At 43.3% G+C, this 25161-nt stretch overlaps 3 protein-coding genes across 3 annotated transcripts; 2 read left to right on the top strand and 1 right to left on the bottom strand.

Annotated features, from left to right (window-relative positions):
* Positions 1-3209: 3209 nt before the first annotated feature.
* Positions 3210-4361, top strand: LOC130020508 (tripartite motif-containing protein 60-like). The gene has a single exon (XM_056111105.1). It carries the CDS (start codon positions 3210-3212, stop codon positions 4359-4361), a length of 1152 nt encoding a protein of 383 aa, XP_055967080.1.
* Positions 4362-9458: 5097 nt separating this feature from the next.
* LOC130020507 (tripartite motif-containing protein 75-like) lies at positions 9459-12090 on the bottom strand. The gene is made up of 2 exons (XM_056111104.1): positions 10894-12090; positions 9459-9797 (listed from the first exon to the last, which is right to left on the bottom strand). Exons 1-2 carry the CDS (start codon positions 12088-12090, stop codon positions 9459-9461), a joined length of 1536 nt encoding a protein of 511 aa, XP_055967079.1.
* Positions 12091-23146: 11056 nt separating this feature from the next.
* Positions 23147-24547, top strand: LOC130020506 (tripartite motif-containing protein 60-like). Its single transcript, XM_056111103.1, has one exon. The coding sequence runs from the start codon at positions 23147-23149 to the stop codon at positions 24545-24547; it is 1401 nt and encodes a 466-aa protein (XP_055967078.1).
* The last annotated feature ends 614 nt before the right edge of the window (positions 24548-25161 follow it).

Raw genomic sequence — 25161 nt, 5'->3', positions numbered from 1 at the left:
TAGCACTGTAGCATTGTCCTCCCATTGTTCATCGATTTGCTTGAGCGGGCACCGATAACGTCTCATAACAAATTGTGAGAATTGTAGTTACTGTTTTTGGCATATCGAATACGACACAGGTAGCTTGCCAGGCCTGCCATGTGGACAAGATACTCTCAGTAGCTTGCCACGCTCTCCAAGAGGGGTGGAGGAAATGAACCCGGGTCAGCCATATGAAGGCAAACACCTACTCACTGTACTATCACTCCAGCCCAAATACTCAATGCGTGTTAAAAATTCTACATTTAATGTTTAATATTTTTCATTTATATATAAGAAGAATGAGAGATAAAAATGACCACAAGAAATAATTATTTTAGTAGTTAAAATTCAATGAAATTCTCCTCCAAAGAGATTCCCATTAAGTTTTATATGCTGATGTCTTAAAAGCATGACTTCAATTTTCCTGCAATTTAACACTAAACTTTCAGACACATTGTCTTTGGTGTTAATTATCTTTTACAATCTACACTAAAGCAGTTATTTGATTATTGATTTATTAAAATATATATTAGCACCTGCTATATATAAATAACTTTTGTATTGTGTATTCAGCAATTAGCCAAAGAAATCTTTTTTTGGGGGGGTGGGGTCACACCCAGCATTGCTCATGGATTCCTTTTGGCTCTGCACTCAGGAGTTACTCCTGGCAGTGCTCACGGAACTGTATAAGATACTGAGGATTGAACCAGGGTCGGCCGCGTGCAAGCAAATACTCTACCCACTGTGCTATCACTCCAGCCTGAAAGCCAAAGAAATCTTTAAAAAACAAACTGGAAAAAAGTAAGCAAATGTACAACTTTTATCTCGCCCGCACGACAAAACCTTGCAAGCTACCCGTGACGTATTCAATATGCCAAACACAGTAACAACAAGTCTCAAAATGGAGGCGTTACTGGGCCTGCTCGATTAAATCGATGAACAACGGGACGACAGTGTTTGTTTTTTGTTTGTTGTTATTAAAAATAATATGGACACGAGGAAGTAAAACTGGCAAGATTTGGGACATTGGAGGATCACAAAGTCCTATCTGACAAGGTCAAATTTTACCAGAGACATGAGTGACCTAAAGGAATGAGGCATAAATATTTCCTTCTCTGTCCTTCTCCCTAACTTCTGGGGTCCTAGGTGATCTAGACATCCCCCTTTACTACATTACTTTCTTATCCAGTTATTCTATATACCAAGATAAGTGAGATTTTGTGTTTGTCTTTCCTTTTCTGTTTTACTTCCTTCAACATAATATTCTCCAGTTCCAACCAGGTTGCTGCAAATTGCTTGAGTCATCATTTCTTGCAGTTGTGTAGTATCCTATTGTGTATGTATTCATATCTTCAGATTCCATTCATCCATTGTTGATTGCAAACTATTGTGTGAAGTACAGCAATAAATGATGATGTACATATATCCTTTTGAATGACTGTCCTGTTGGTAGATGTCCAAAAGTGAAATTACTAAATCACATGGCAGCTCAGCTCTAAGTTTATTGAGGATTTTTCATACTGTTTTCCACTGTGGCCCTGAAAGAATTAAGTGAGGATTAAAGGTACAAGGGATTCTCTAAATCTCCCTTTAGCTCTAGGACAGTCCACCTTAGGTTTCTGGAGGCGGGTTCATCACTCTTTCCTGAGATTGGTCACTACAGCTGAAAGACCCACCCAGTGGAGGCCCACCCAGTGGAGACCCAACCAGTGGAGACCGACCCAGTGTTCTTTAAATGAGCTGGCCGACTCAGAGACCACACACTACTACTGCCAAGGCTGCCCTCACATAGCGTCCAGAAATCCACTGCAGACTGACCCCAGAGGAACTCAAGACCTTTACAACTGGCCAACCAGGTAAGCATGGGATTGAGACGATGTGGGGAGGCAGAACTTTGAAGGGACACATACTCTGGAGATTTCTGACCCTGCAAAAAAAAAAATAATCTGCACCTATAAAGGAAAAACAGCCTCTTTTCAGTTTACTGGAAAAGACTTTCCATCCATTACAAATTCCAGTTCCTCCTCCTTTCTCTTCTTTATCACGTATATTCTTGCTAAATTCAGATAGCAATTTTCAACCTGACCTAGATCAGACACAGTGGAGGAATGTGATGGACGGCTGTGGGACTGGGGATGCAGAGGGAACACAGTGACTGACACCTGGTATGTGATGGACCATCGGAAGGAGCTGGTTTGAGTCACCAGTCGAATCCCCTAGAAACACTCAGTAAGGAATATCAGACTGGAGGTGACTTTGGGATAGAACTAGACAGTAATGGGTACTTTGTCAGTGAGAACACTGACTTTGTATACCTATTTCATAGCTTTCCACAGTTGTAATATTACATTAACCTTGTTATCTAAAGCATAACATTTTTATCTTTAAAGAAAGGGCCATAGAGGCATCACAAGATAGCACAATTGCCTTGTATGCATCTACCTATGGTTTGATCCAAGGCTTCACATAAGGTCTCCATGGCACATACACAAAGACACACACACACACACACACTCACACACACACAGAGAGAAAGAGAGGGAGAGAGTGATAGAGAGAAACAGAGACAGAAACAGAGACAGAGAGAGAGAAAGATAGAGAGAGACAAAGAGACAGAGAGAGAGATTGGAGTACAGTTTCGAATTGAAGTAAAAAAGGAAATCACTAACATGGAAATTGGCTTGTCAAGAGTGTGGTTAGAGACACATTAGTAGTTTTCTTTGAACATAATTGTTTTTATATCAATTTTTATCCCAATGTACCATCACCCATATTGCATCCTCAGTTAACAGTTTTTGGACAATATAGCAGGGTTAATTTAACTGGGGGTTGCCTATTTTCTTGCTTTGTTCCTTTATAATCCACATATGAATGAAATAATGTTCATTTTTTCTTTTTTTTAATTTGTTCTCTGGCATCGATCTGTGCTAAGGGTTTAAACTGATTTTTGAGCATCTATCTGTGTTCAGGGTTTACTCCTGCCTCTGCACTCAGGGATTACTCTTAGCAGGTTCCCTGTGACCAAGTGGGCTTCTGAGGATAAAACTCGTATCAGACACATTCAAGGTTAGTTCCTTACTCACCTTACTCTCTCCCAGCCCAATTGTGATGTTGCTTCTGACCTTAGAGTGGGTGGAGAACCAGAACTTTCTCAAAGGAACTTCGTCAGCTAACCCTATTCCTGAACAATGGCATTTTCAGCTTCCCTGACTGAGATCCCAGCAGAGGCCAGCTGCCCTCGCTGTCTGGATTACCTGAGAGAACCAGTGACCCTTGAGTGGGGGCACAACTTCTGTGACTCCTGCATCCACCAGTGCTGGGTTGACCTCCAGGACGTCTTCCCGTGTCCCGTCTGCCTCCGCCACTGCCCTGACAGGAACTTCAAGAGGAACAAACAATTGTGTCACATCACAGAAGTCCTTAAGCAGCTCCCCACTGGAAGGAGCAAAAGGAAATGGCAGGCAGAGGAACCCCTGTGTGAGAAGCACAATGAGGCCGTGGACCTGTTCTGTGAGGAGGACCAGGAGCTGTTGTGTCCTCAGTGTCGAGTTTCCACTCACAACCAGGGTCACCACCTGATCCCCACTGACAGAGCTGCAGAGAGTCAAAGGAAGAAGCTCAAAGGATTCATAGAACTTCTGAAGACAAAGATGAGCGATGCTAAGAAGGAGTGTGAAAATCAAATTGCACAGAGTGTGGGAGGGAGGTGGAAGATAGCGTCTTGGAAAGGAGAACTACAAGCTGAACTTGAGCAATTCAAACTTTCCTTGAGAGACGAGCAATTTTCAATTCATGCCAGCTTGCTCAATAGGGAGAGAGAGATGGAAGAAAAGATAGCGCAGAATAAGAGTCAAATTTTAAGCAGTATGGACACGGTGAAAAATCTCTTACGTGACATAACAGAGAAGTGTTTGCAGGCTGACCAGGATTTTCTAGCAACTGCTGAGAACCTTCAGCATAGGTATAAAAACCCACTCTTCCCTACAGTCTCCTCATATGAATTCAAGAATGAGAGCTACACACTTCCTCCCAATTATGTTGTTCTGCACAAAATGATGAGCAAATTCCAGGATCCTAAGACTGCCCATCCAAGTCTGACTGTCTCCAAAGATAGAAAAAGAGTCAACCTTATAACAAGTCTCCCACTCCTGCTGGATCACCCCCATGTTGAGAATACTCCTTTCCTAGGTGTGCTGTGTTGTGAGGCCTTTGATGGAGGCAGGCATTTTTGGCAGGTAGAAGTGAAAGGCATAGGTAAATGTTCCCTCGGAGTGTGTGAAAAATCTTTCTGCAATCATATTTTGACACTTCCCTACTCTGTAAGTGAAATATGGCAATGAGATCTAGCCTTAACTCTCCCTGGTAATATGTGCATTGAACAGCCAGAAAAAAATTTGAGAACACGAATTGGCGTTTTTCTGGATTATGAAATGGGAGATCTTTCTGTTTTTAATATGACTAACAGGTCATGTTTGCATAGGCTCACTGGTACATTCTCAGAAAAAGTGATACCCTATTTTGCGATTGGACTTTTATCGAATTCTCTTTCAATGTATATCATTAGAGACTAATGATGTGAGCATACTGGAGGATAATGTGGTATGTGCTATGTTTCCTTCCCCTGATGTTGAAACGTTCACTGTAAATAAAGCTTTTCGAACATCTCCTAAAGCCTTCTTCCCCCCTGTCCCCTTTCCTGTTTGCCTGGGAAAACTGACAGGAGAGACTTTTGTATCAAGTGAATCTCTTAAGCCAAGCAAGTCCCTAGAAATGCTAGAATCATCACCGCACCCCAGCCACTAGTCCACAGAACACCTAAAATACTTATCTTGGGCAACTTCAATCCATTGGCGACCTACTGTGTATTTTTAGCTCATGTGTTTCTAGTTTATTATTTTCCCATAGTTATCTCTGTTTCGAAAATTCCTAGACACTTTCTACTATGCTATTTTGTACTGCATTTGCAGAGTTTTGCTCGTTCTCAAGAATTTCTCCAGCTTTTTAAGCTATTTCCTCCATCTAGTTACTGAAATTAAAAAATATACTTATGGGTTGTTCTCCTTAATGTTTTATGTTTTAACCAGGTATAGCCCAAATGTGTGGTAATGAAGCTTATTGTAAGTAATGGTATAAGAAGGCTGGAAGCTAGTATTATTCAGATTTAATTTGGCATATGAGTTTAAGTTCCGGCTGGAGTGAACGCAGGAGTTTGAGCATTTTGCCTTGCCATGGTCGACCCAGGTTCAATTCCTCTGCCCCTTTCAGAGAGCCTGGCAAGCTACTGAGAGTATCCAGCCCTCACAGCAAAGCCTGGCAAACTCCCCATGAAGTATTCGATATGCCAAAAAAAAAAAATAAGAACAAGTCTCATAATGGAGACGTTTCTTGTGCCGGCTCGAGCAAATTGATGAACCACAGGACTACAGTGCTATTCATTTAAATTAAATTTTGCAATGAAATTAGAAATATTCTTTAAGTATTATCTAACAGATAAGAGTTATCTTGTGTTCAGCAGGATAAAGTTTTTCCACAGGCACTGATGTGGCCCTCAGGGGATGTGAGGAGACAGTTACAGGGCAAAGGGCACAGGCCAGGACAGCATCCACAGGGTGGACTGGGTGAAGTTTTGGAATGAGAAAATTATTCTAGGAAAGAAGCAGGAAGTAACTAATTGATGAGGTTGACATGTCAATCAAAATATAATTTCCATACTAGATAGAAAACAATATCACAGGCCTCCAGACGTCCCTGAAAACGGTTGATTGTGAAGATCATGGGATTTGTATATCACTTATACTTTCTAGGAGAAATTGATATTTCCTAGTAAAGACTTCTGGATTTCAGTTTGATCCTATCAAACATTGAACAGAGATACAAGAAGTCAGGGAAAGCCCTAAAAGTGCAAAGATCACACGTGTTCACAGCCCTGGCTGCGGAACTTCATTTTCTTGGTTTTGGTTTTCGTTTTTGGTTTTCCTTTGGGGTGATACTCAGCTGTGCTCAAGGTGTACTTCTGGCTCTGTCCTAAGGTATCTCTCATGGTGGACTTGAGGGAAAAACTATATGGGGTTGGTGCAAGGCAAATGTCCTACCTGCTGTATTCTTTCCCACCCCTTCATTTTATTGTTGGGGAGTCCCTACCTTATAACCTGAACTTTTGTGTGTTCTCTCAGCTCAGCTCCAGGCCAACCCTGCACTGCCTCTACTCAGAGAGACCTGAGGTCTTTGCTGGTTGGAATCTGAATTGTCCCACCCACTTTGTGAAAATTCCATCATGGTTATCACAGGATTTCACATCTACAGTTATAGGCCAGAATGTATTTTAACCAATAACGCTGGCCTTACACGCAAACCCATATTCAATTTCTGTCACCTCAATTGTATACCAGGCATTGCCAAGAGGGATCCCTAAGAACAGAATGCAGGAATAAGCCCTGAGCAATGCGAGGTGTGACCCCCAAACTACTTTATATTTATATTCATATAATACCCCCCAAATCATCTTCCTTTTTAAAGTAAAATTTCTATAGAGAGAGATTATGAAGAATGAAAGAGGAGAATACCTCATTCAGAGAAAACATGGGCTTCTATGGAGGACAGAACTGGGAGCGCAATATCAGGTTTGAGACGCAGGGGAAGAGTAGTTTCATAAATGTTATCCTAAGCTGCCCCCAGATGGAGCGTTATGCCTACAGAAAAATCAGTCCATTGCACAAAGGCAGAACTGCAGACCAATGGAACAGGTTTGAATACACTGACATCTCCCCTCAGCCATGTGATCATCTAATCTTCGATAAAGGTGCAAGAAATGTGAAGTGGAGTAAGGAAAGCCTCTTTAACAAATTGTGCTGGCATCACTGGACGGCTACATGCAAAAAAAATGGGCTCAGAACTCTGCCTAGACCATGTACAAAAGTAAGATCAAAATGGATTAAAGACCTCAACATCACAGCAGAAACCATAAAGTACATTGAAGACAAAGTTGGCAAAACCCTCCATGACATTGAGGCTAATGGTATTTTCAAAGACGCCACGCCACTGGCTGAGCAAGTGAAAGCAGAGATAGAAAAATGGGACTATCTTTAACTAAGAAGCTTCTGCACCTCAAAAGAATCAGTGACCAAAATACAAAGACAGTCTACAGAATGAGAAAGGATATTCGCCAAATACACATCTGACCAGGTGTTGATATCAAGGATATACAAAGTACTGGTTGAACTCCACAGAAGAAAACATCGAACCCCATCAAAAAAATGAGGCAATGAAATGAACAAAAACTTTCTCAAAGAAGAAATCAGAATGGCAAAAAAACACATGAGGAAATGCTCTACATCATTAATTATCAGGGAGATGCAGATCAAAACCACAATGAGATACCATCTCACACCTCAGAGACTGGCCCACATTCAAAAGAACAAAAGCAACCGATGCTGGCGCGGATGTGGCGAGAAAGGGACACTCCTTCACTGTTGGTGGGAATGCCGACTGGTTCAGCCATTTTGGAAAACAATATGGATGATTCTCAAAAAATTAGAAATTGAGCTCCCATTTGACACTGCAATACCACTCCTGGGAATACATCCCACAGAGGCAAAAATGTATAGTCGAAGTGACATCTGCACTTGTTCGTTCATTGCAGCACTCTTTAAAATAGCCAGAAACTGGAAGAAACCTGAGTGCCCAAGAACAGATGAGTGGTTAAAGAAACTTTGGTACATCTACACAATGGAATACTAATACTGTGTAGCTGTTAGAAAAGATGAAGTCATGAAATTTATATACAAGTGGTACAACATGGAAAGTATCATGCTAAGCAAAATGAGTCAGAAAGAGAGGGATAGATATAGAAAGATTGCATTCATCTGGGGGATATAAAGTAACAAGATATGAGATTAATGACCAAGAATAGCTGAGATCAGCACCAAGAGGATTACTCCATAGCTTATAGGCCAGCCGGGCATTCTAGGGAAAAGGGCAGCTCAGATAGAGAAGGGAGCACCAAATAAATGGTGTTTGGAGGATCCTCCCAGGAGGGGAGATGCATGTAGAAAGTAGACTATGGACTGAACATGTTTGCTACTCAATGCCTCTTTTGCAGACCACAACACCCAAAAGGAGAGAGAGAACAAAAGGAATGCCCTGGCATAGAGGCAGGGTGGGATGGGGGGGATGGGGGTGGGAGGGATATTATCCATGGTGATGGAAAATGGGCAGTGATGGAGGAATGGGTATTTGATCATTGGATAATCGAAACCCAAGCACAAAAAATTGTAAATTTACAACTATACCTCATGGTGTTTCACTAATTAAAAAAAAATCAGTCCATTGCTGTGGTCTTTCTTGTCAAGAAGAGCCTTAAACTTTTGATGATCAACATTTATGTGCTTCTCACAATTTTAGACATGCTCGGGCACTTTTCCAAGGGTCCAGGATCCTATACGTCTGTACTGGTGTCAATTAAAGTCTTATCTGCCTTACTTTCTGTGACCAAAAAATGGTTCTGTTCTTTAAAACTTGCTCATTTAGGACTAGTGAAAGTTACTTCTTCAATCTCATCTTGACTATATTAATTCTAAAGAACTCATTGCCAGTATACACCATTCCTCTTTTTTCTAAAAAACATGACAATAGAATGGACCCATAGAATAGCTGGTGGGGTATTTGCTTTGCACACACTGTCCCAGGTTCAATCCCTACGATCCTATCTGGTCCCATGTGCAGTCAGGAGTAATTTCCAAGAATAGAGCCAAAAGTAAGCCCTGAGCATCACCTGCTGTGGCCACAAAAATAAATAAATAAATAAATCACTGTCACTGTCCTCCCATTGTCCATCAATTTGCTCTAGCAGACACAGTAAAGTCTCCATTGTGACACTTGTTACTCTGTTTGGCATATCAAATACGTCGCGGGTAGTTTGCCAAGCTTTTTTTGCAAGCGGGATACTCTCAGTAGCTTGCCGGGCTCTCTGAGAGGTGTGCAGGACCCAAATCGGCCACGTCAGCCGCATGCAAGGCAAATGCCCTACTCACTGTGCTATCGCTCCCGACCTTTACATAACAGTAGGAAACAGAAATTAAAAAAAGAAATGAGCATAAGACTTTTCTCATATTATAAAAGGAAATATGACTCAATCCATGCTCCAGGTGGATGCTAGTCTTCAAGACTGTGCTGTATGCTGTCAGAGGAATAGAACGAACCAGAGCCTCCAGTTCTTTCCTCAACTTTCTGTACATGAATCATTCAGTACCTAACATGACCCAAATTGAGTTGCTCTTTCTGCTGGCAAAGGATTCACAAGTAAAACTTCCTTCTAGGAAGTTGGAGTGAAGGGTGATTATTTACAGGTGTGTTGTGGACATAATACAGGCAAATAGACACGTGGGGGCAGCCATTAATGAGGTTTTCCTCTGAAAAAGAAGTCTACCTAATCACATTCCCTATTGCTGCTCCAAAGCAGGACTATTGAACACCTCTGAGGTGGAAAGACTCAGCACCTTAGAGTGGGAGGGAAAACAACGTGAGCATTTTGGAGCGGTAGTGAACTTGGCCAGGTCAACCAGCATGCCCAGCTGGGCAATGGCACTGACACTCTTCTCCTGGTGGGGCTGCCCGCAGACAGGGCAATAGTATCTGTCCTGCATGTCCTTTCGTGAGAGGCTTATGCAGCAGTCACAGAAGTTGTGCTCCAAGTCGATGGTGACTGAGTAGTCCAGGTAGATGGGACAGATGAGCTCTGCCTGCATTTTGGCCAGTTTTGCCAACACCTCCATTCTCAGCTGTGGGAAGGGCAGAACTGGAGTTTTATTCCTCACAAGGCAGAGCTCCTTGGGCTCTCTCTTGCCAGGAGGAGAAAAAGGTATTTATATAACAAGGCTCAAATAAATTATTATTATTATTATTATTATTATTATTATTTTTCTTTTGGGGGTCACTCCCGGCAATGCACAGGGGTTACTTCTGGCTCTGCGCTCAGGAATTACTCCTGGCAGTGCTCACAGGGCCATATGGGATGCAGGGAATCGAACTTGGGGCAGCTACGTGCAAGGCAAAAGCCCTACCCGCTATGCAATTGCTCCAGCCCCAAATAAAACATTTCTGAGTGGGGGAACTGCAAAAGTGTGTGACATCTGATTCGTAATTTTGTTTGTAAGTGTAGCAATATATTAATAACAAATTCAGATCTTTGTTTTTATAATTATTTATTTATTTTATTATTTGGTCCTCATCAAACTGGGCAAAGTGGATAATCCTTGATCCATGCTCAGAGGAAACTGCTAAAGTGTTACAGAATTGAGGAAAACTGGTGAAATACACATATTCTCTAAGAATAAACAACCTGTGTTAAAAATAAGCCAAAAGTCCCAGGGACCTCCCACCTCCCAGGTCTAGTAAAACTGGATCAGAAAAGTTTGCAATGTCTTTGACAATAACATGTTGAGGAAAGGAAGTATAACTTATTAACCATTAAATTTTTATTTTATTAGAAATAGATATAAAGATATAAAATAGTTGGCATTAAAAATTACAAAGAGTTACAAAATGGGAACAGTTCTTCACATCAACCTTAACCATCGACACCTAATGCAAAGAATTCCAAATTTACAAGAACACAAGCTGACCACATGATGCATGGGGGAAGCCCAGGATATGCTCACCCATCCTCAGCCCCACCAGGGCCCACAGAGAGAGGGGCGGAGTCGGGCCCCAAGCAGAAGTAGGGCTTGAGCTCTTGAGCAAAGGGCTCGGTGAATGAGTGCAGGTGAGACCCGTCGGGGAAGTTGTAGAAGGAAAGCTGGCCCAGCTCCCAGTCCAGGTAAATGCCAATGGCCGCGGGCTGGTCCCTGAGAGCCAGAGGCACAGCCCCGCACTCACGGCCAGGTAGTCGCCGTCCTGCAGCTGCAGCGTCCAGCATCTCTTGGGAGCCGCCAGAGGCCGCGAGGTCTGTGCCGAAGGGACCACGCTGCACACGCCCACGGCCCACTCGGGCTTGGCACCCACCTGCACCTCCCAGTAGTGGCAGCCAGAGGCGAAGCCCTCCCGGCCCAGGACCACCAGCTGGGCGGTGTCATCCCAGGGCCAGGGGTCGCCATCCCCTTTGGACCTCTCCCTCACGCAGGTCACCGACTGGAGGTCCTGGGACACGCGCAGGTTGGGGTGGGCCGTGTCGGGGTCCAGGCTAATGCGCTCTCGGAATCTCCGGATGATGCTGTTGAGCAGCGGGTGCAGAGGAGGGAGGCTGTAGGCCACGGGCCAAAAGCGCAGGGGCTGCACGGCCGGGGGCTGCAGGCCCGCACAGCACTGCTGCAGGCCCCTCACGCCCCTCAGCACCATCTCCTCAGACATCACACTTCGCTCCGCCACCTCCCGTCTGAGGTCCTTCAGCTCTGAGATGTGGTCCGAGTAGGCCTCCAGGTTGTCCCTGAGCTGCTGCTGCAGGCGTTTGTCCTCTTCTGTCAGCCTGCAGAGCACGGCCTCGTGCTCACGCTCCACAAACTGGGTGAGCTGCTCAAATTCCAAGGCCAGCTGATTCCTGTGCTTTCCCATGTCCTCTCTCAGCTGCAGGATGTTTCTGTCTTGGGCGACTTCTAGCTTCTGCAGCTCTACCAGCTGCTTCTTCAGGGACTTGATGCAGTCACCAAGCCTCTGTCTGTGATGAGCCGCTGCCTCGCCTATGGACCTGACCTGGTGGCCCTGGTGGGTAGGGCCCTGGGCGCACTGGGGACACACCAGCTCCTGGTCATCCTCGCAGAAGAGGCTCACTCCCTGCCTGTGCTCCTCACACCTGCCCTCCTCTGCCACTGCCATCTCGCTGCTCCTGGAGCTGTGCAGGAGCTTGGCCAGGTCCACCAGCCTGCCCAGCTGGGCGTTGGCACTGACGCGCATCTCCTGGCGGGACTGCGGGCACACGGGACAAGGGAATGTGTCCTGCAGTTCCTTCGATGACATGTGGATGCAGGAGTCGCAGAAGCTGTGGCCGCAGTCGATGGTGACAGGGTCATTGATGTAGTCCAGGCAGATGCGACAGATGAGGTCTGGCTGCATTTTGGCCAGGGCTTCCCACACCTCCATCCTTGGGTGTGGGAAAGGGCAAGTCGGGGGTGATTTTCCTCAGAAAGTTGAAACCCTCAGGCTCTCTCCTGCCAGGAAAACAGTTACACACTCAGTCATTGTCCTGAACTCAATATGGGTTTCTAAGGGATGTGTCTCTCTGATGACCAGAACAGTTCTAGACTCAAGGGCTTCTCCAAGTTTACTCTCCTAAGACCAAAGGAACTGCTCGTGCAATAGGGTCCCTCGTGCATTAGGGTCCCCTGTTTCAAGTAATATTGCTCCACAGTTGTCAAGTCTCCGTGAATGGGAAAATGACCCCATTCATATTAGAGGAGGAAAGGGAACTTAATTCTGGGACTCAGTATAAGGAAGATAGACACCAGCTAGTCAGAAAGTTGCCCTCTAGAACCTCACACAGTGAGCACAAAGGAAATTGTGGGAGCTAAGCTCTGGTCCAGCAAGAAACACAACCCCCCTTCCCTCCCCATCCCCACTTTGATCTCTCTGGCCCACCCCTGCTCTACATAAGGCAAAACCCCTGATTGATCACTACTCACCTTGGTCCTGATTCTGGTCCTGCACAGTGCTTGTTGCTGTTGGTGAGCTGCTCTCCTTGGAGGATGCAGACTTCAGTCTGGCAATGCTTGCCCTGCACTCAGCACAGCATTTATATACATCCTAGGGTAGGGCTCAGGAGAACCACCCTCAGATAGGGTGGGGCTGGATTAAAGGATTTTTAGAGAGGGAAGTGATTCCCCAGAGCTCTATTTTGTCACAAGGAATGCCATGTTCAGGGAACTAGCTTTCAGGGGAAGCAAGCCCTTCTTCAATTGTCTTCATGTTCCACATCCCATTCTTGTTGAGGAAAAGTAGAAATGATAAAAAAAAAACTAGAAACGGAGCGCTGTTGGCATCAGAGAGATAGTGGAGGCTGTAAGGTGTTTGCCAGGTGTGATCCTTGAGCCCAGAGGCAGGCAAGTACCCCCAAGCACTGTAGGGTGTGTGTTCCCACCATAAAACAAATAAACAAAGAGAATACTGAAGTGCCAGACAACCAGGAAGGTTTGTTTGTTTTGCTTAGTTTGGGGTCACAAAGAGCTGGGATCAGGATTTAATCTGGGCTCTGTGCTCAGGGTTTTCTCCTGGCAGGGTTTAGTGTACCTACCATTTGTTTCCAGCAGAGTAAACTGGGTCAGCTGTGTGGAAGACAAGAACGTTGTTCTCTATTATATTGCTGAACTCAGAATTTTTTTTAAAGTTTTTTATTAGTGAAACACCATGAGGTACAGTTATAGACTTACAAATTTTTGTGCTTGGGTTTCAGTTAGTGCTGGAGCGATAGCATAGCGGTTGGGCGTTTGCCTTGCAAGCAGCTAACATGGCTGACCTGAGTTCGATAGCTCTGCCCCTCTCGGAGAGCCTGGCAAGCTACTGAGAGTATCTTGCCTGCAGGGCAAAGCCTGGCAAGCTAACCGTGACGTATTCGATATGCCAAACACAGTAACAAGAAGTCTCACGATGGAGACGTTACTGGGCCCGCCTGAGCAAATCAATGAACAACGGGAGGACCGTGACCATGGGTTTCAGTTATACAATGATCAAGTACCCATTCCTCCACCAGTGCCCATCCATCACCACCACGGATCCCAGCATCCCTCCCACCCCCCATCCCCCCATCCCACCCTGCCTCTGTGGCAGGCATTCCCCCTTGTTCTCTCTCTCTTCTTCTGGGTCCTTTGTTTTACAAGAGAGGCATTGAGTGGCAATCATGTTTGGTCTACAGTCTACTTTCAGCATGCTTCTCCCACCCTGGGAGGATCCTCACAACACCCTTTACTTGGTGTTCTTTTCTCTATCTGAGCTTCCTTTTCCCCTAGCACGTGTGACTGGCCTTCAAGTCATGGAGCAAAATTCCTGGTACTAATCTCAGCCACTCCTGGGTGTTAGTCTCCCATTTTGTTGCTTTATGTTCCCCAGATGAATGCATTTTTTTTTATTTAATTTTAAGATCAGTGTGTTTTAAGTTACCCTGAGAGACTTTTGTGTTATTTCTTTTTATACCACTTTTAGCAGTGCTCAGTGCTTATTCTTCAGTTATCACTCCTTATGGTCTTGGGGAACTCTCTGAGGTCCCAAGATTCTATATGTGTAGGTCACATGCATGACAAGTTTTATCAGTCCTTCCTAGTGAGTTTTAATTTTTTCCCAATAAATCACCAATATTTTACAGTGATAAAGCTTTTCTTTTCTTCTTGATCAATAATATTTTAAGACTTATTTTATGTTTAAGAATTGTCACTCATGAAGAACTTTGTAAACCACTGTGTTTATATAAAGTTTGAAAGGAAATTTGGAAAAACTAAGTAAATAAAGTTAAACAAATAGAATCTTGAAAGAGGGAAAAAAAATCTGAGTCGTCTCATACATGAGGAACGTTGTTGAATAACTGCTAATAAACAATGCAAACGTTTTCATCAATTTCCTTGGTAATCTACAATTCTAATTATCATTCCCATTTAATAAAAATAAAAAAAAATATCGCGTGCTAGTGTAGCCCAATGGCATCTGCTCGCTCCAGGAACATGAAGAGCCTCAGACAGACCTGACCATCTCATAAGTGGGCAGTCACTCCATCGTTTGACGTCCCATGGAATCCATTTGGTAACAGCTCTATTCCAGCGGTCCCATGCATGGTCCATTATCCCTAGCCTTTTGAGGATAATCTCTGTGCTCAGATATCAGGTTCGGCTTTTTAGAGAATTATTTAGGATTTTTTTTTTCTTTTTGGGTCACACCCGGTGAAGCTCAGTGGTTACTCCATACGGGATGCTGGGAATCAAACCAGCATCGGGTGCGTGCAAGGCAAATGCCCTACCCGCTGTGCTCGAACCCCTCAGAGAATTACTTAGACTTGCAGCATTCTATGAGCACACAGAGCTTTTTGGTTATCAACAAAATGGTGATTATTTGGTTTCTCTTCAGCCGCTTCTGACATTTTGACATTTCTATTAAAAGGAAGGTTACATAGAAAATGTTCAGGAAACAAAACCAAGTTCTTTCGAAACTCAAAAAAAAAAAAACAAAACAAAACTACAAGTTATTTTCTAACATCGCATTTTTCAGGTTTCACAAATGTGCTTGTAGCATCTACATTTTTCCTACTAGTTTCATTTCTTAGAAATTCTTGAGTTTAGTATGTTACAAGTTCCATGCTTTTCTCACATTGAAAAGAAAGTTCTTATTTTTCCTTTTTTTCCCCATTTTGTTACAAAATGGGGCTGGAGAGATAGTATAGCGGGTAGGGTGTTTGCCTTGCATGCGGCCGACTGGCTGACCAGAGTTCAATTCCTCTGCCCCTCTCAGAGAGCCTGGCAAGCTACAGAGAGTATCTCGCTCACATGGCAAAGCCTGTCAAGCTCCCTGTGATGTATTCGATATGTCAAAAACAGTAACAACAAATCTCACAATGGAGGCGTTACTGGGCCCCCTGGAGCAAATCAATAAACAACGGGAGGACAGTGACAGTGACAGTGATACATATATAATTATTATATAATAACAATTTTTAAGTGCACCATGCGTTTTGGGATAAAAACATTCCAAAAATAAAAGGTTTTAGAAAATATGTCAAGTAATTTTATGAGCTCATGATCAAGAATAATCAACCTCTTACCAAAATATGTTTCTTTTTATGGAGTCAGAGAGAGAAAATACAGTGGGTAGGGCGTTCACCTGCATGAAGCTCACCAACGTTGGTCCCTAGTACCAATTAATCCTATTCCACATATCCCTAGTCCCCATCAAATATGAACCTGAGCACAGTGCCAGAGTTAAGCCTGGAGCACTGCTAATTTGGGGTGAAAGCAATCAAACAAAAAATATATTAAGAAATGAAATAAAATTGATTATTTTTTTATTTGTTTTCTTTTTGGTCCATACCTGGTGATGCTTGAGTGGGCCCAGTAACATCTCCATTGTGAGACTTGTTGTTACTGTTTTTGGCATATAGAATATTTCCATGTGGCAATAGAAGCATGCTGAAAGTAGACTATAGACTGAACATGATTACCACTCAATGCCTCGTTTGTGGGCCTAGTGTCCCTACCAACCAATCAAATTCATGAAATCCCTCCAGCATTTCAACCCCTTCCTACAGTCCATTAGTCATTCCTGGATGAGTCTCTCCAGCTCCACCACTGATGTATATAAACACACCGCTGGGTGAAGAGCGAACAGTGCCCAATGCAAGGCTGAAGTCTGCATCCTGCAAGGAGAGTAGCTCTCCCATAGCCTCAGGCACTGTGCTAGGCCGGTCAGGACCAAGGTGAGTAGGGATCAATTAGGTGTTATGGGGGAACTGGAGTGGGGTATTGAGATTAACCAGATAATACTTTATACTAGAACCCAGAGTTGAGTGAACACTCCTGTGATGTGAATGAGGTCATTTGCTCATCACAGAGAGCTGTGCTGTGAAACAGTATCAGGTGAAACAGGGGACCCTAATTTATGAAGGCCCAGAAGTTGATGTGCTTATTGGTAAATACCATTTGGAGGGTGTCGAGTCCAGACGTACACTAGATTCTCAGAGACCATCCCTGAGTAAATATTAAAAATATGAGGAATGTGGTCTGGAATCAGAAAACAACTTAGTGTCTAGAGAAATTGCCTGAAATGCTGGAGTGCCTGCCTAGCAGGGGAACATAGGGGTTAATTTACTCAGCAACACTTAAAGCTTTGAGCACCCTTAGCAGCAATCCTGAGCAACACATCAAGAGCTAGGAACAAGCACTGAGCACTGGCACTGGGTCTGGTGTGATCCCAAAATTAACAACAACAACAACAAAAAGAAGAAGATAATTATATAGTAAAAATATCCCTAGTAACACAGGTATAGGAATTACCAAAAAGTTTAGAAAAGAACAATCTAGAACTAGAAAACTGGGATGGAAAATTATTTTTGGAGGACTGCTGTCTTGCAAGTTTTCATCCTGTGAACTAAGAATTCCAAGCTTGGCTCTGGTCACCCCGGTGTTTTGCAGTGATGGCAGTTACAGGAAAGGCACTTCCTGAGCACATGGTTTTCTCAGGCAGTTCCTTGTGGCCCAGATCTCTCCCTGGACCCCACACACCCCAGGACCCCTACTTACTGCTGCCAGTCTGCAAAGGACTTGCCCCCAAACCCCGAGCGTCACTCATTTCCACTCCAACTACAGTTCTGATTCTAATCTGACTGTGGGGAAATACATTTTTCCAAAAACTTCCTTCAGGTGGTTAAATAATATTGATTATTATTTTTATCATCATCATCATCATTAGAATCATATTTGTATTATTTTGAAGTGAGGACTGCAGGTGAGAGAGTAGGATAGAGAAGCCCACCTCTCCTTCACCGTACAAGTAGGCCCCAGCTCGGTTTGCTGTCAAATGTCCCCAACAGTCACTTTTCCTGGAGCTGTTCCCATGCCCTAGAGGGTAGGCGTGGGGTTTTGAAGTTGCTTTTACTTTAATTGTATTAGATTTTGAGATTCCAAGCCTGGTTAACCTTAAGCAATATGTATTCTGGCAGGTTTTTGAAAAGAACAGTTATGTGGGAGCTCAAAGGGGAAACTGAGGTAAGGGAAATAGCAAACGATGCTCTAAGCTACTGGTGTGAAATGTTTCACTGTGATGTAGCTTCACATTGAGTCAACAATTATTATTAACCTGTAGTTAAGGAGTAAGCAGATTCATAACCTTTCGAACCTTGTCACTCCTTAGTGCGTGTGTCTGTATATACACATATATGTATATATATATATATATATATATATAGTCACGGTCACGGTCATGGTCCTCCCGTTGTTCATCGATTTGCTCGAGCGGGCACAGTAACATCTCCATTGTGACACTTGTTACTGTGTTTGGCATATTGAATATGTCACGGGGAGCTTGCCAGACTTTGCTGTGCAGGCAAGATATTCTTGGTAGCTTGCCGGGCTCTCCGAGAGGGGCAGAGGAATCGAACTCAGGTCGGCCATGTTGGCTGCATGCAAGGCAAGTGCCCTACCTGCTCTGCTATCGCTCCAGCTCTATATAATAGAGTATAATATTATATACCCTAATAATAGTTATAATATATATGCATATATAGAGAGAGAGTTTGGAAGAAATTAAAATCTCTATATATATAGATAAATACATATCTGTCTATCTATACACACACCCAACAATACACACACATATGTAACGGTGTATGTATATGTGTGTGTGTGTCAGATGAAGACGTTTTCTAGTGAAGAGTTATTACCTATTAGATGAACCCTCATTTCAAATGGGTCTAGGCAGGAGAAAACTGCCAATCGTGGACTTGGGTGGAAGTTAGGATTCCAATCAATGCTTCAGTGGTGAAAGAAAGAACATGTCTTTCCAGTGTCTTTGTAAACTAAGAGAACTTGGTGGCACTGAAAGGATTAAGTGAAAATTAAAGGTGCAACGGTTTCTCTAAATCTCCCTTTAGCTCTAGGCCAGTCCACCGGCTGTTTCTTGGAGGTTGGGTCATTGCTCTTTCCTGAGATTGGTTGCCATAGTTGGAAGACCCACCGAGTGGAGACCCACCTAGTGGAGACCCACCCTGGCCTTTAAATGAGCTGGCCAGCTCAGAGACCGCACACTGCTGCCAGGGTGCCCTCACACAGCGTCCAGTAAATCCACTGCAGACTGACCCCAGAGGAACTCAAGACCTTTACAACTGGCCAACCAGGCAAGCATGGGATTGAGACCATGTGGGGAGGCAGAATTTGAAGGGACACGTACTCTGGAGATTTCTAGCCCTGTAGAGACAGAGATCTGCACCTATAAAGGAAACACACCCTCTGTTCAGTTTCCTGGAAAAGATTTTCCATTCATGAGAAATTCCAGTTCCTCTACCTTTCTCTTCTTCATCACATATATTCTTGCTAAACTCAGATAGCAATTTGCACCGTGACATAGATCAGACACAGTGGAGAAATGTGATGGATGGGCTCACTGTGGGAATTGGGGTGCAGAGGGGACGCAGTGACTGACACCTGATATGTGATGAACCATCTGAAGTAGCTGGTGTTAGTCACCATTCTAATCCCGTAGAAACTCTGTGTAAAGAATATCAGACTGGAGGTGACTATGGGGTAGAACTGGACAGTAGTGGGTACTTTGTCATTGAGAACATTCACTTTGTATACCAATTCCATAGCTTTCCACCACTGTCATATTACATTAAGTAAGTAAAGTCCCTCCTGTTGATCATCGATTTGCTCGAGCGGGCCCAATAACATCTCCATTTGAGACTTTTGTTGTTACTGTGTTTGGCATATTGAATACGTCACGGGGAGCTTGCCAGGCTCTGCCGTGCGAGCGAGATACTCTCGGTAGCTTGCCGGGCTCTCCAAGAGGGGCGGAGGAATCGAACTCAGGTCGGCCATGTTGGCTGTGTGCAAGGCAAACGCCCTACCGCTGTGCTATTGCTCCAGTTAATATTACATTAACCTTATTATCTGAAGCATAACATTTTTTGTCTTTAAAGAGAGGGCCATAGAGGCATCACAATTGCCTCATATACATCTAACCATGGTTTGATCCCAGGCTCCACATAAAGTCTCCGTGGCACACACACAAAGAGAGAGACAGAGACAGAGATACAGACAGACAGAGAGAGAGAGAGAGAGAGAGAGAGAGAGAGAGAGAGAGAGAGAGAGAGAGGAGTACAGTTTTGAATTAAAGTAAAAAAGAAAAGCACTGACATGGAAATTGGCTTGTTAAGTGTGTGGTTAGAAAAACAGTAATAGTTTTGGTTGGACATACGTAGTTTTTATATCAATTTTTATCCTGATATACCATCACCCGCATTGCATCCTCAGTTAAGTTATGTGGACAATATTGAAGGGTTTGTTTAATTGTGGTTTGTCTATTTCCTTGCTTTGTTTCTTTATACTCCACATATGAATAAAATAATGTTTCTTTTTTCTTTTTTTTTTTAATTGTTCTCTGGCATCGATCTTTACTAAAGGTTTTAAACTGATGTTTGAGCATCTATCTGTGTTCAGGGTTTACTCCTGCCTCTGCGTTCAGGGATTACTCTCAGCTGGGTTCCGGTGACCAATGGGCTTCTGAGGATAAAACCCTCATCAGACACATTCAAGGTTAGTTCCTTACTCACCTTACTCTCTCCCAGCCCAATTGTGATCTTTAAGAGAGCTCCCTCATACGTATTTTTTGCCCTGCTTCTATATTCTTAGGTATGATTTAGCTTTCACTCTTCTATATGATGTGTTTTGAAGTTTTTCTCCTTGAACTTATTCTATTTGGAACTTCTAAAGCTTCCAGTGTGAACGTACAGTGGGAGTAGCATTTTCCTTACATTCAGCTGACCTGTATTCGATCCCCAATATCCTATTCCTAGGTCCCTGAGCCCTGGAGAAATAGTTCCTGAGTGCAGAACCAGGAGTAATCCCTGAGCACCACTGGGCGTGGCCCCAAAACAAAACAAACAAACAAACAAACAAACAAACAGCGTTCAGGATCTGTGTGTGTGATTCAAGCCTTGCCTTGGAGATGTTCTTAGCTTCAATTCTCCCTCCAAAATGTAACACCCTATTCTCTTTTCTTTGAGACCCTTATTATAGGGATATTTCTCTTCATGCCAAACCACCTCTGGTATTTTCTTCTTTTAACATGTTTGCGGTTTTTAAAAATTTTTTTTTCGATCTTGGAATTCATCTTGTTCAAACACTCAGATTTTTTCCCAGCTTCTGTCATTCTGATGTTTATTCATACTGGGTATTTCTCTCCTTCTTTATTATCAAGGTTTAGTCAATCAGGGGGTTATTCATTACTAAATAATTACTAGATTTTTCATGACTAAATTTCTGGTTCTGACCACATGACCACATTGAGTATCTGTCCAGATTTCTGATAGTTCCGCTAGGGAGAGAATGTGTGCATGTTAGTCATATATGAGAAGAGGGGGGATGGTGAGTTGACAACCCTCATTCTACTCTCTGATTCTCTATTTTAACTAGGTCTACTCTCTCTCTCTCTCTCTCTCTCTCTCTCTCTCTCTCTCTCTCTCTCTCTCTTCCTCCATCCCTCTCGTTACTTCTGAAATCACCTATCAGGCCTGGCAGTAAGCACTCACCCAGGCTTCTCCGCCCAACTCTATGGGTAGAACAGCCAAAAGTGAGAGGCAGGGCTGACTAAGGGAGTGATGTGGTGGCTTTGCTTTGTCACCTTATTGCTCATGAGGCCACTCTCAGTTCCTCCTGCGAGTCTCTCAACAGTGAGGTATGAGCAGCTTGGTTCCCAGTTTAAACTTTTTCATTAGAAACCATATTCAAATGATAAGAGGACAAAAAGGCATATTCTAAACCTAATCAATCTAGCCATACAACATTGTGCCATTTTATCTCTTCTCTAATATCATGAAGCAAATTCCACACTACAGGTGACCTTCGGTGGAAATCCTCCACAATATTCACAGTCACTGTCACTGTCACTGTCCTCCTGTTGTTCATCGATTTTCTCGTGCGGGCCTAGTAACATCTCCATCGTGAGACTTTGTTGTTACTGTGTTTGGCATATCGAAAACATCACGGGTAGCTTGCGAGGCTTTGCCAAGCGGGCAAGATACTCTTGGTAGCTTGCCGGGCTTTCCGAAAGGGGGCAGAGGAATTGAACTCGGGTCAGTGATGTTGGCTGAGTGCAAGGCAAACGCCCTACCCGCTATGCTATCACTCTGTTCTAATATTTAAATCATAATAGCATGATTTGATTATAAGTAAAATCAAATAAGATGCTAAGTTGCATTTGGTTATCATTTTATATGCTCTATATACATATATAGGCTGGAATTATAGCACAGTGGTAGCATTTGACATGCAAGCTACTGCCTGGCTGAGCCGGGTTTGATTCATCGCCCCTCTCAGAGAGCTTGGCTAGTTACCGAGTCTTTTGCCCACACGGCAAAGCCTGGCAAGCTACCCGTGATGTATTTCATATGCCAAACACAGTAACAACAAGTCTCACAATAGAGATTGTACTGGGACCGCTGGAGCAAATCGATGAACAATGGGAGGAAGTAATATATATATATATATATATATATATGTGCTATATATACATATATGCTATATATATATATATATATATATGGCTGGAGCGATAGCACAGCGGGTAAGGCGTTCGCCTTACACGCGGCCAACATGGCCGACCCGAGTTCGATTCCTCTGCCACTCTTGGAGAGCCAGTCGGAGAGCCCGGCAAGCTACCAAGAGTATTCGATATGACAGACACAGTAACAACAAAGTCTCCAATGGAGACGTTACTGGGCCCGCTCAAGCAAATCGACGATCAACGGGAGGGCCTATATATATATATATATATATATATATATATATATATCTGTCACTGTCCTCCCGATGTTCATCGATTTGCTCGAGTGGGCCCAGTAACATTTCCATTACAAGACTTGTTACTGTGTTTGGCATATGGAATACGTCACGAGTAGCTTGCCAGGCTCTCCAAGAGGGGCGGATGAATCGAACTCATGTCTGCCATGTTGGCTGCTTGCAAGGCAAACGCCCTACCTGCTGTGCTATATATATTTGTTTCAGACAATTTATACTTTACATTGACCTATCTCCACTTGTCTATATGTATTTTTTTTCTTTTGACAGTATATGGTAAAATTATCAAACTAAAGTTACTTGGATATCCTTGACGTGGCATAATTTCTTCACTTTCTTGATCTTGTGCCTGTTTTGTAAAAAAAAAAAAAAAGGCCAAAATGCCAAGATAACTGAGTGAAGGGGAACAAGACCCCCAGAAATTGTCGACGGTGATCATCTGGCCACACTCTCACTTGGCAGCTGCAAAGATCTCAGGATCTGCAAAGAAGAAATCAAAAACAAGTTTGTGGTAGTGGAACTTCCTGAGAACCTGAAAAGAGGTCAGCTTTCCTCAAAGCGTGAGGGCTAAGAAGAACTTTGCTTCTGACCTTAGAGTGGGTAGAGAACCAGAACATTCTCAAAGGAACTTCTTCAGGTATCCTTATTCCTGACCAATGGAATTTTCAGCTTCCCTGGCTGAGATCCCAGCAGAGGCCATCTGCCCTCACTGTCTGGATTACTTGAGAGACCCAGTGAACCTTGAGTGTGGGCACAACTTCTGTGACTCCTGCATCCACCAGTGCTGGGTTGACCTCCAATACGTCTTCCTGTGTCCTGTCTGCCTCCACCACTGCCCTGACAGGAACCTCAAGAGGAACAACCAATTGTGTCACATCACAGAAATCCTTAAGCAGCTCCCCACTGGAAAGAGCAAAAGGAAATGGCAGGCAGAGGAACCCCTGTGTGAGAAGCACAATGAGGCCCTGGACCTGTTCTGTGAGGAGGACCAGCAGCTGTTGTGTCCTCAGTGTCGAATTTCCACTCACCACCAGGGTCACCACCTGATCCCCACTGACAGAGCTGCAGAGAGTCAAAGGAAGAAGCTCAAAGGATTCATAGAACTTCTGAAAACAAAGATAAGCGATGCTGAAAAGGAGTGTGAAAATCAAATTAAAAGAAGTGTGGAAGGAAGGTGGAAAATACTGTCTTGGAAAGAAGAACTACAAGCTGAATTTGAGCAGTTCAAACTTTCCTTGAGTGAAGAGCAATTTTCCATTCATGCCAGCTTGCTCAACAGAGAGAGAGAGATGGAAGAACAGATAGCGCAGAATAAGAGCCAAGGTTTAAGCAGTATGAACACGGTGAAAATTCTCTTGGGTGACATAACAGAGAAGTGTTTGCAGGCTGACCAGGATTTTCTAGCAACTGCTAAGAACCTTCAGCATAGGTATAAAAACCCACTCTTCCCTACAGTCTCCTCATATGAATTCAAGAATGAGAGCTATACTCTTCCTCCCAATTGTGTTGGTCTGCACAAAATAATGAGCAAATTCCAGGAGAATTTGAAACTGGATCCTGATACTGCCCATCCAAGTCTGACCATCTCCAAAGATAGAAGTAGTGTCCACATTGGATCAAGTCACCCTCACCTGCTTGACCACCGCCATGTTGACAACATTGTTCCTTTCCCAGCTCTCCAGTGCTGTGAGTCTTTTGATGGAGGCAGGCATTTTTGGCAGGTAGAAGTGAGAGGCATAGGCAAATGTTCCCTCGGAGTGTGTAAAGCATCCTTCCATGATCATATTTGGACACTTCCCTTCTCTCAAAGTGACTTATGGCAATCAGATATCACCTTGACTCTCCCTGGTAATATGCGCATTGAAAGGCCAGAACAATTTGTGAGAATGAGAATTGGTGTTTTTCTGGATAATGAAATGGGAGAACTTTCTATTTTTAATATGAATAACAGGTCATGTTTGCATAGGCTCACTGGTACACTCTCAGAAAAAGTGATACCCTATTTTGCTATTGGACCTTTATCAAAATCTCTTACAATGCATATGGTTATAGACTAATGATGTGAGCATACTGGAGGATAATGTGGTCTGTGGTGTGTCTCTTCCCCCTGTTATTGAAGGTTCAATGTAAATAAAGATTTTCACACAACTGCTAAAAGGCTTCTTTGATTTTTTTTTTCCATTTCATCTTTGCCTGGGAAAACGAAAAGACGAGCCTTTCATATCAAGTGAATCTCTGTAGACAAGCAAGTTCCTAGTATTGCTAGAATAATCACCGCATGCCAGCCACTACTCCCTAGAACACCTAAAATACTTGTTTTGGGCAACTTTTCATTTTTGACGACCTACTGTGTATTTTTACCTCATGAGTTTCAAGCTTATCATTATTTTCCCATAGTCATCTCTGCTTCCAAAACTCCTAGACATTTTCTACTTTGTTATTTTGTACAGAATTTGCAGATTTCGCCTCACTCTCAGGAATTACTCCAGCTTTTTATGCTATATCCTCTACCTTGTTACTGAAATTAAGAATAATGTTATGGATTGAGCTTCTTAATGTGTCTCATGTGGATCAAGTGTTTTAACCAGGGATATTTCAAATGTGTGACAATGAAGCTTATTTTAAGTAATGGTATAAGAAGCATGGAAGCTAATATTATTCAGATTGATCT

The sequence above is a fragment of the Sorex fumeus genome, unplaced genomic scaffold (assembly GCF_029834395.1).
Source record: "Sorex fumeus unplaced genomic scaffold, SorFum_2.1 ptg000012l, whole genome shotgun sequence".
Taxonomy (NCBI): Eukaryota; Metazoa; Chordata; class Mammalia; order Eulipotyphla; family Soricidae; genus Sorex; species Sorex fumeus.
Note: the sequence above shows the minus strand (reverse complement) of the source record. Positions and strands in the feature narration are given on the sequence as shown.

Coding starts and splice junctions, on each gene's coding strand:
- LOC130020506 (XM_056111103.1), top strand. CDS start 23,147: ATGGAATTTTCAGCTTCCCTGGCTGAGATCCCAGCAGAGGCCATCTGC.
- LOC130020508 (XM_056111105.1), top strand. CDS start 3,210: ATGGCATTTTCAGCTTCCCTGACTGAGATCCCAGCAGAGGCCAGCTGC.
- LOC130020507 (XM_056111104.1), bottom strand. CDS start 12,090: ATGGAGGTGTGGGAAGCCCTGGCCAAAATGCAGCCAGACCTCATCTGT. Junction 9,798..10,893: donor AGGACGGCGACTACCTGGCC/GTGAGTGCGGGG, acceptor CCCTTCCCACAG/CTGAGAATGGAGGTGTTGGC.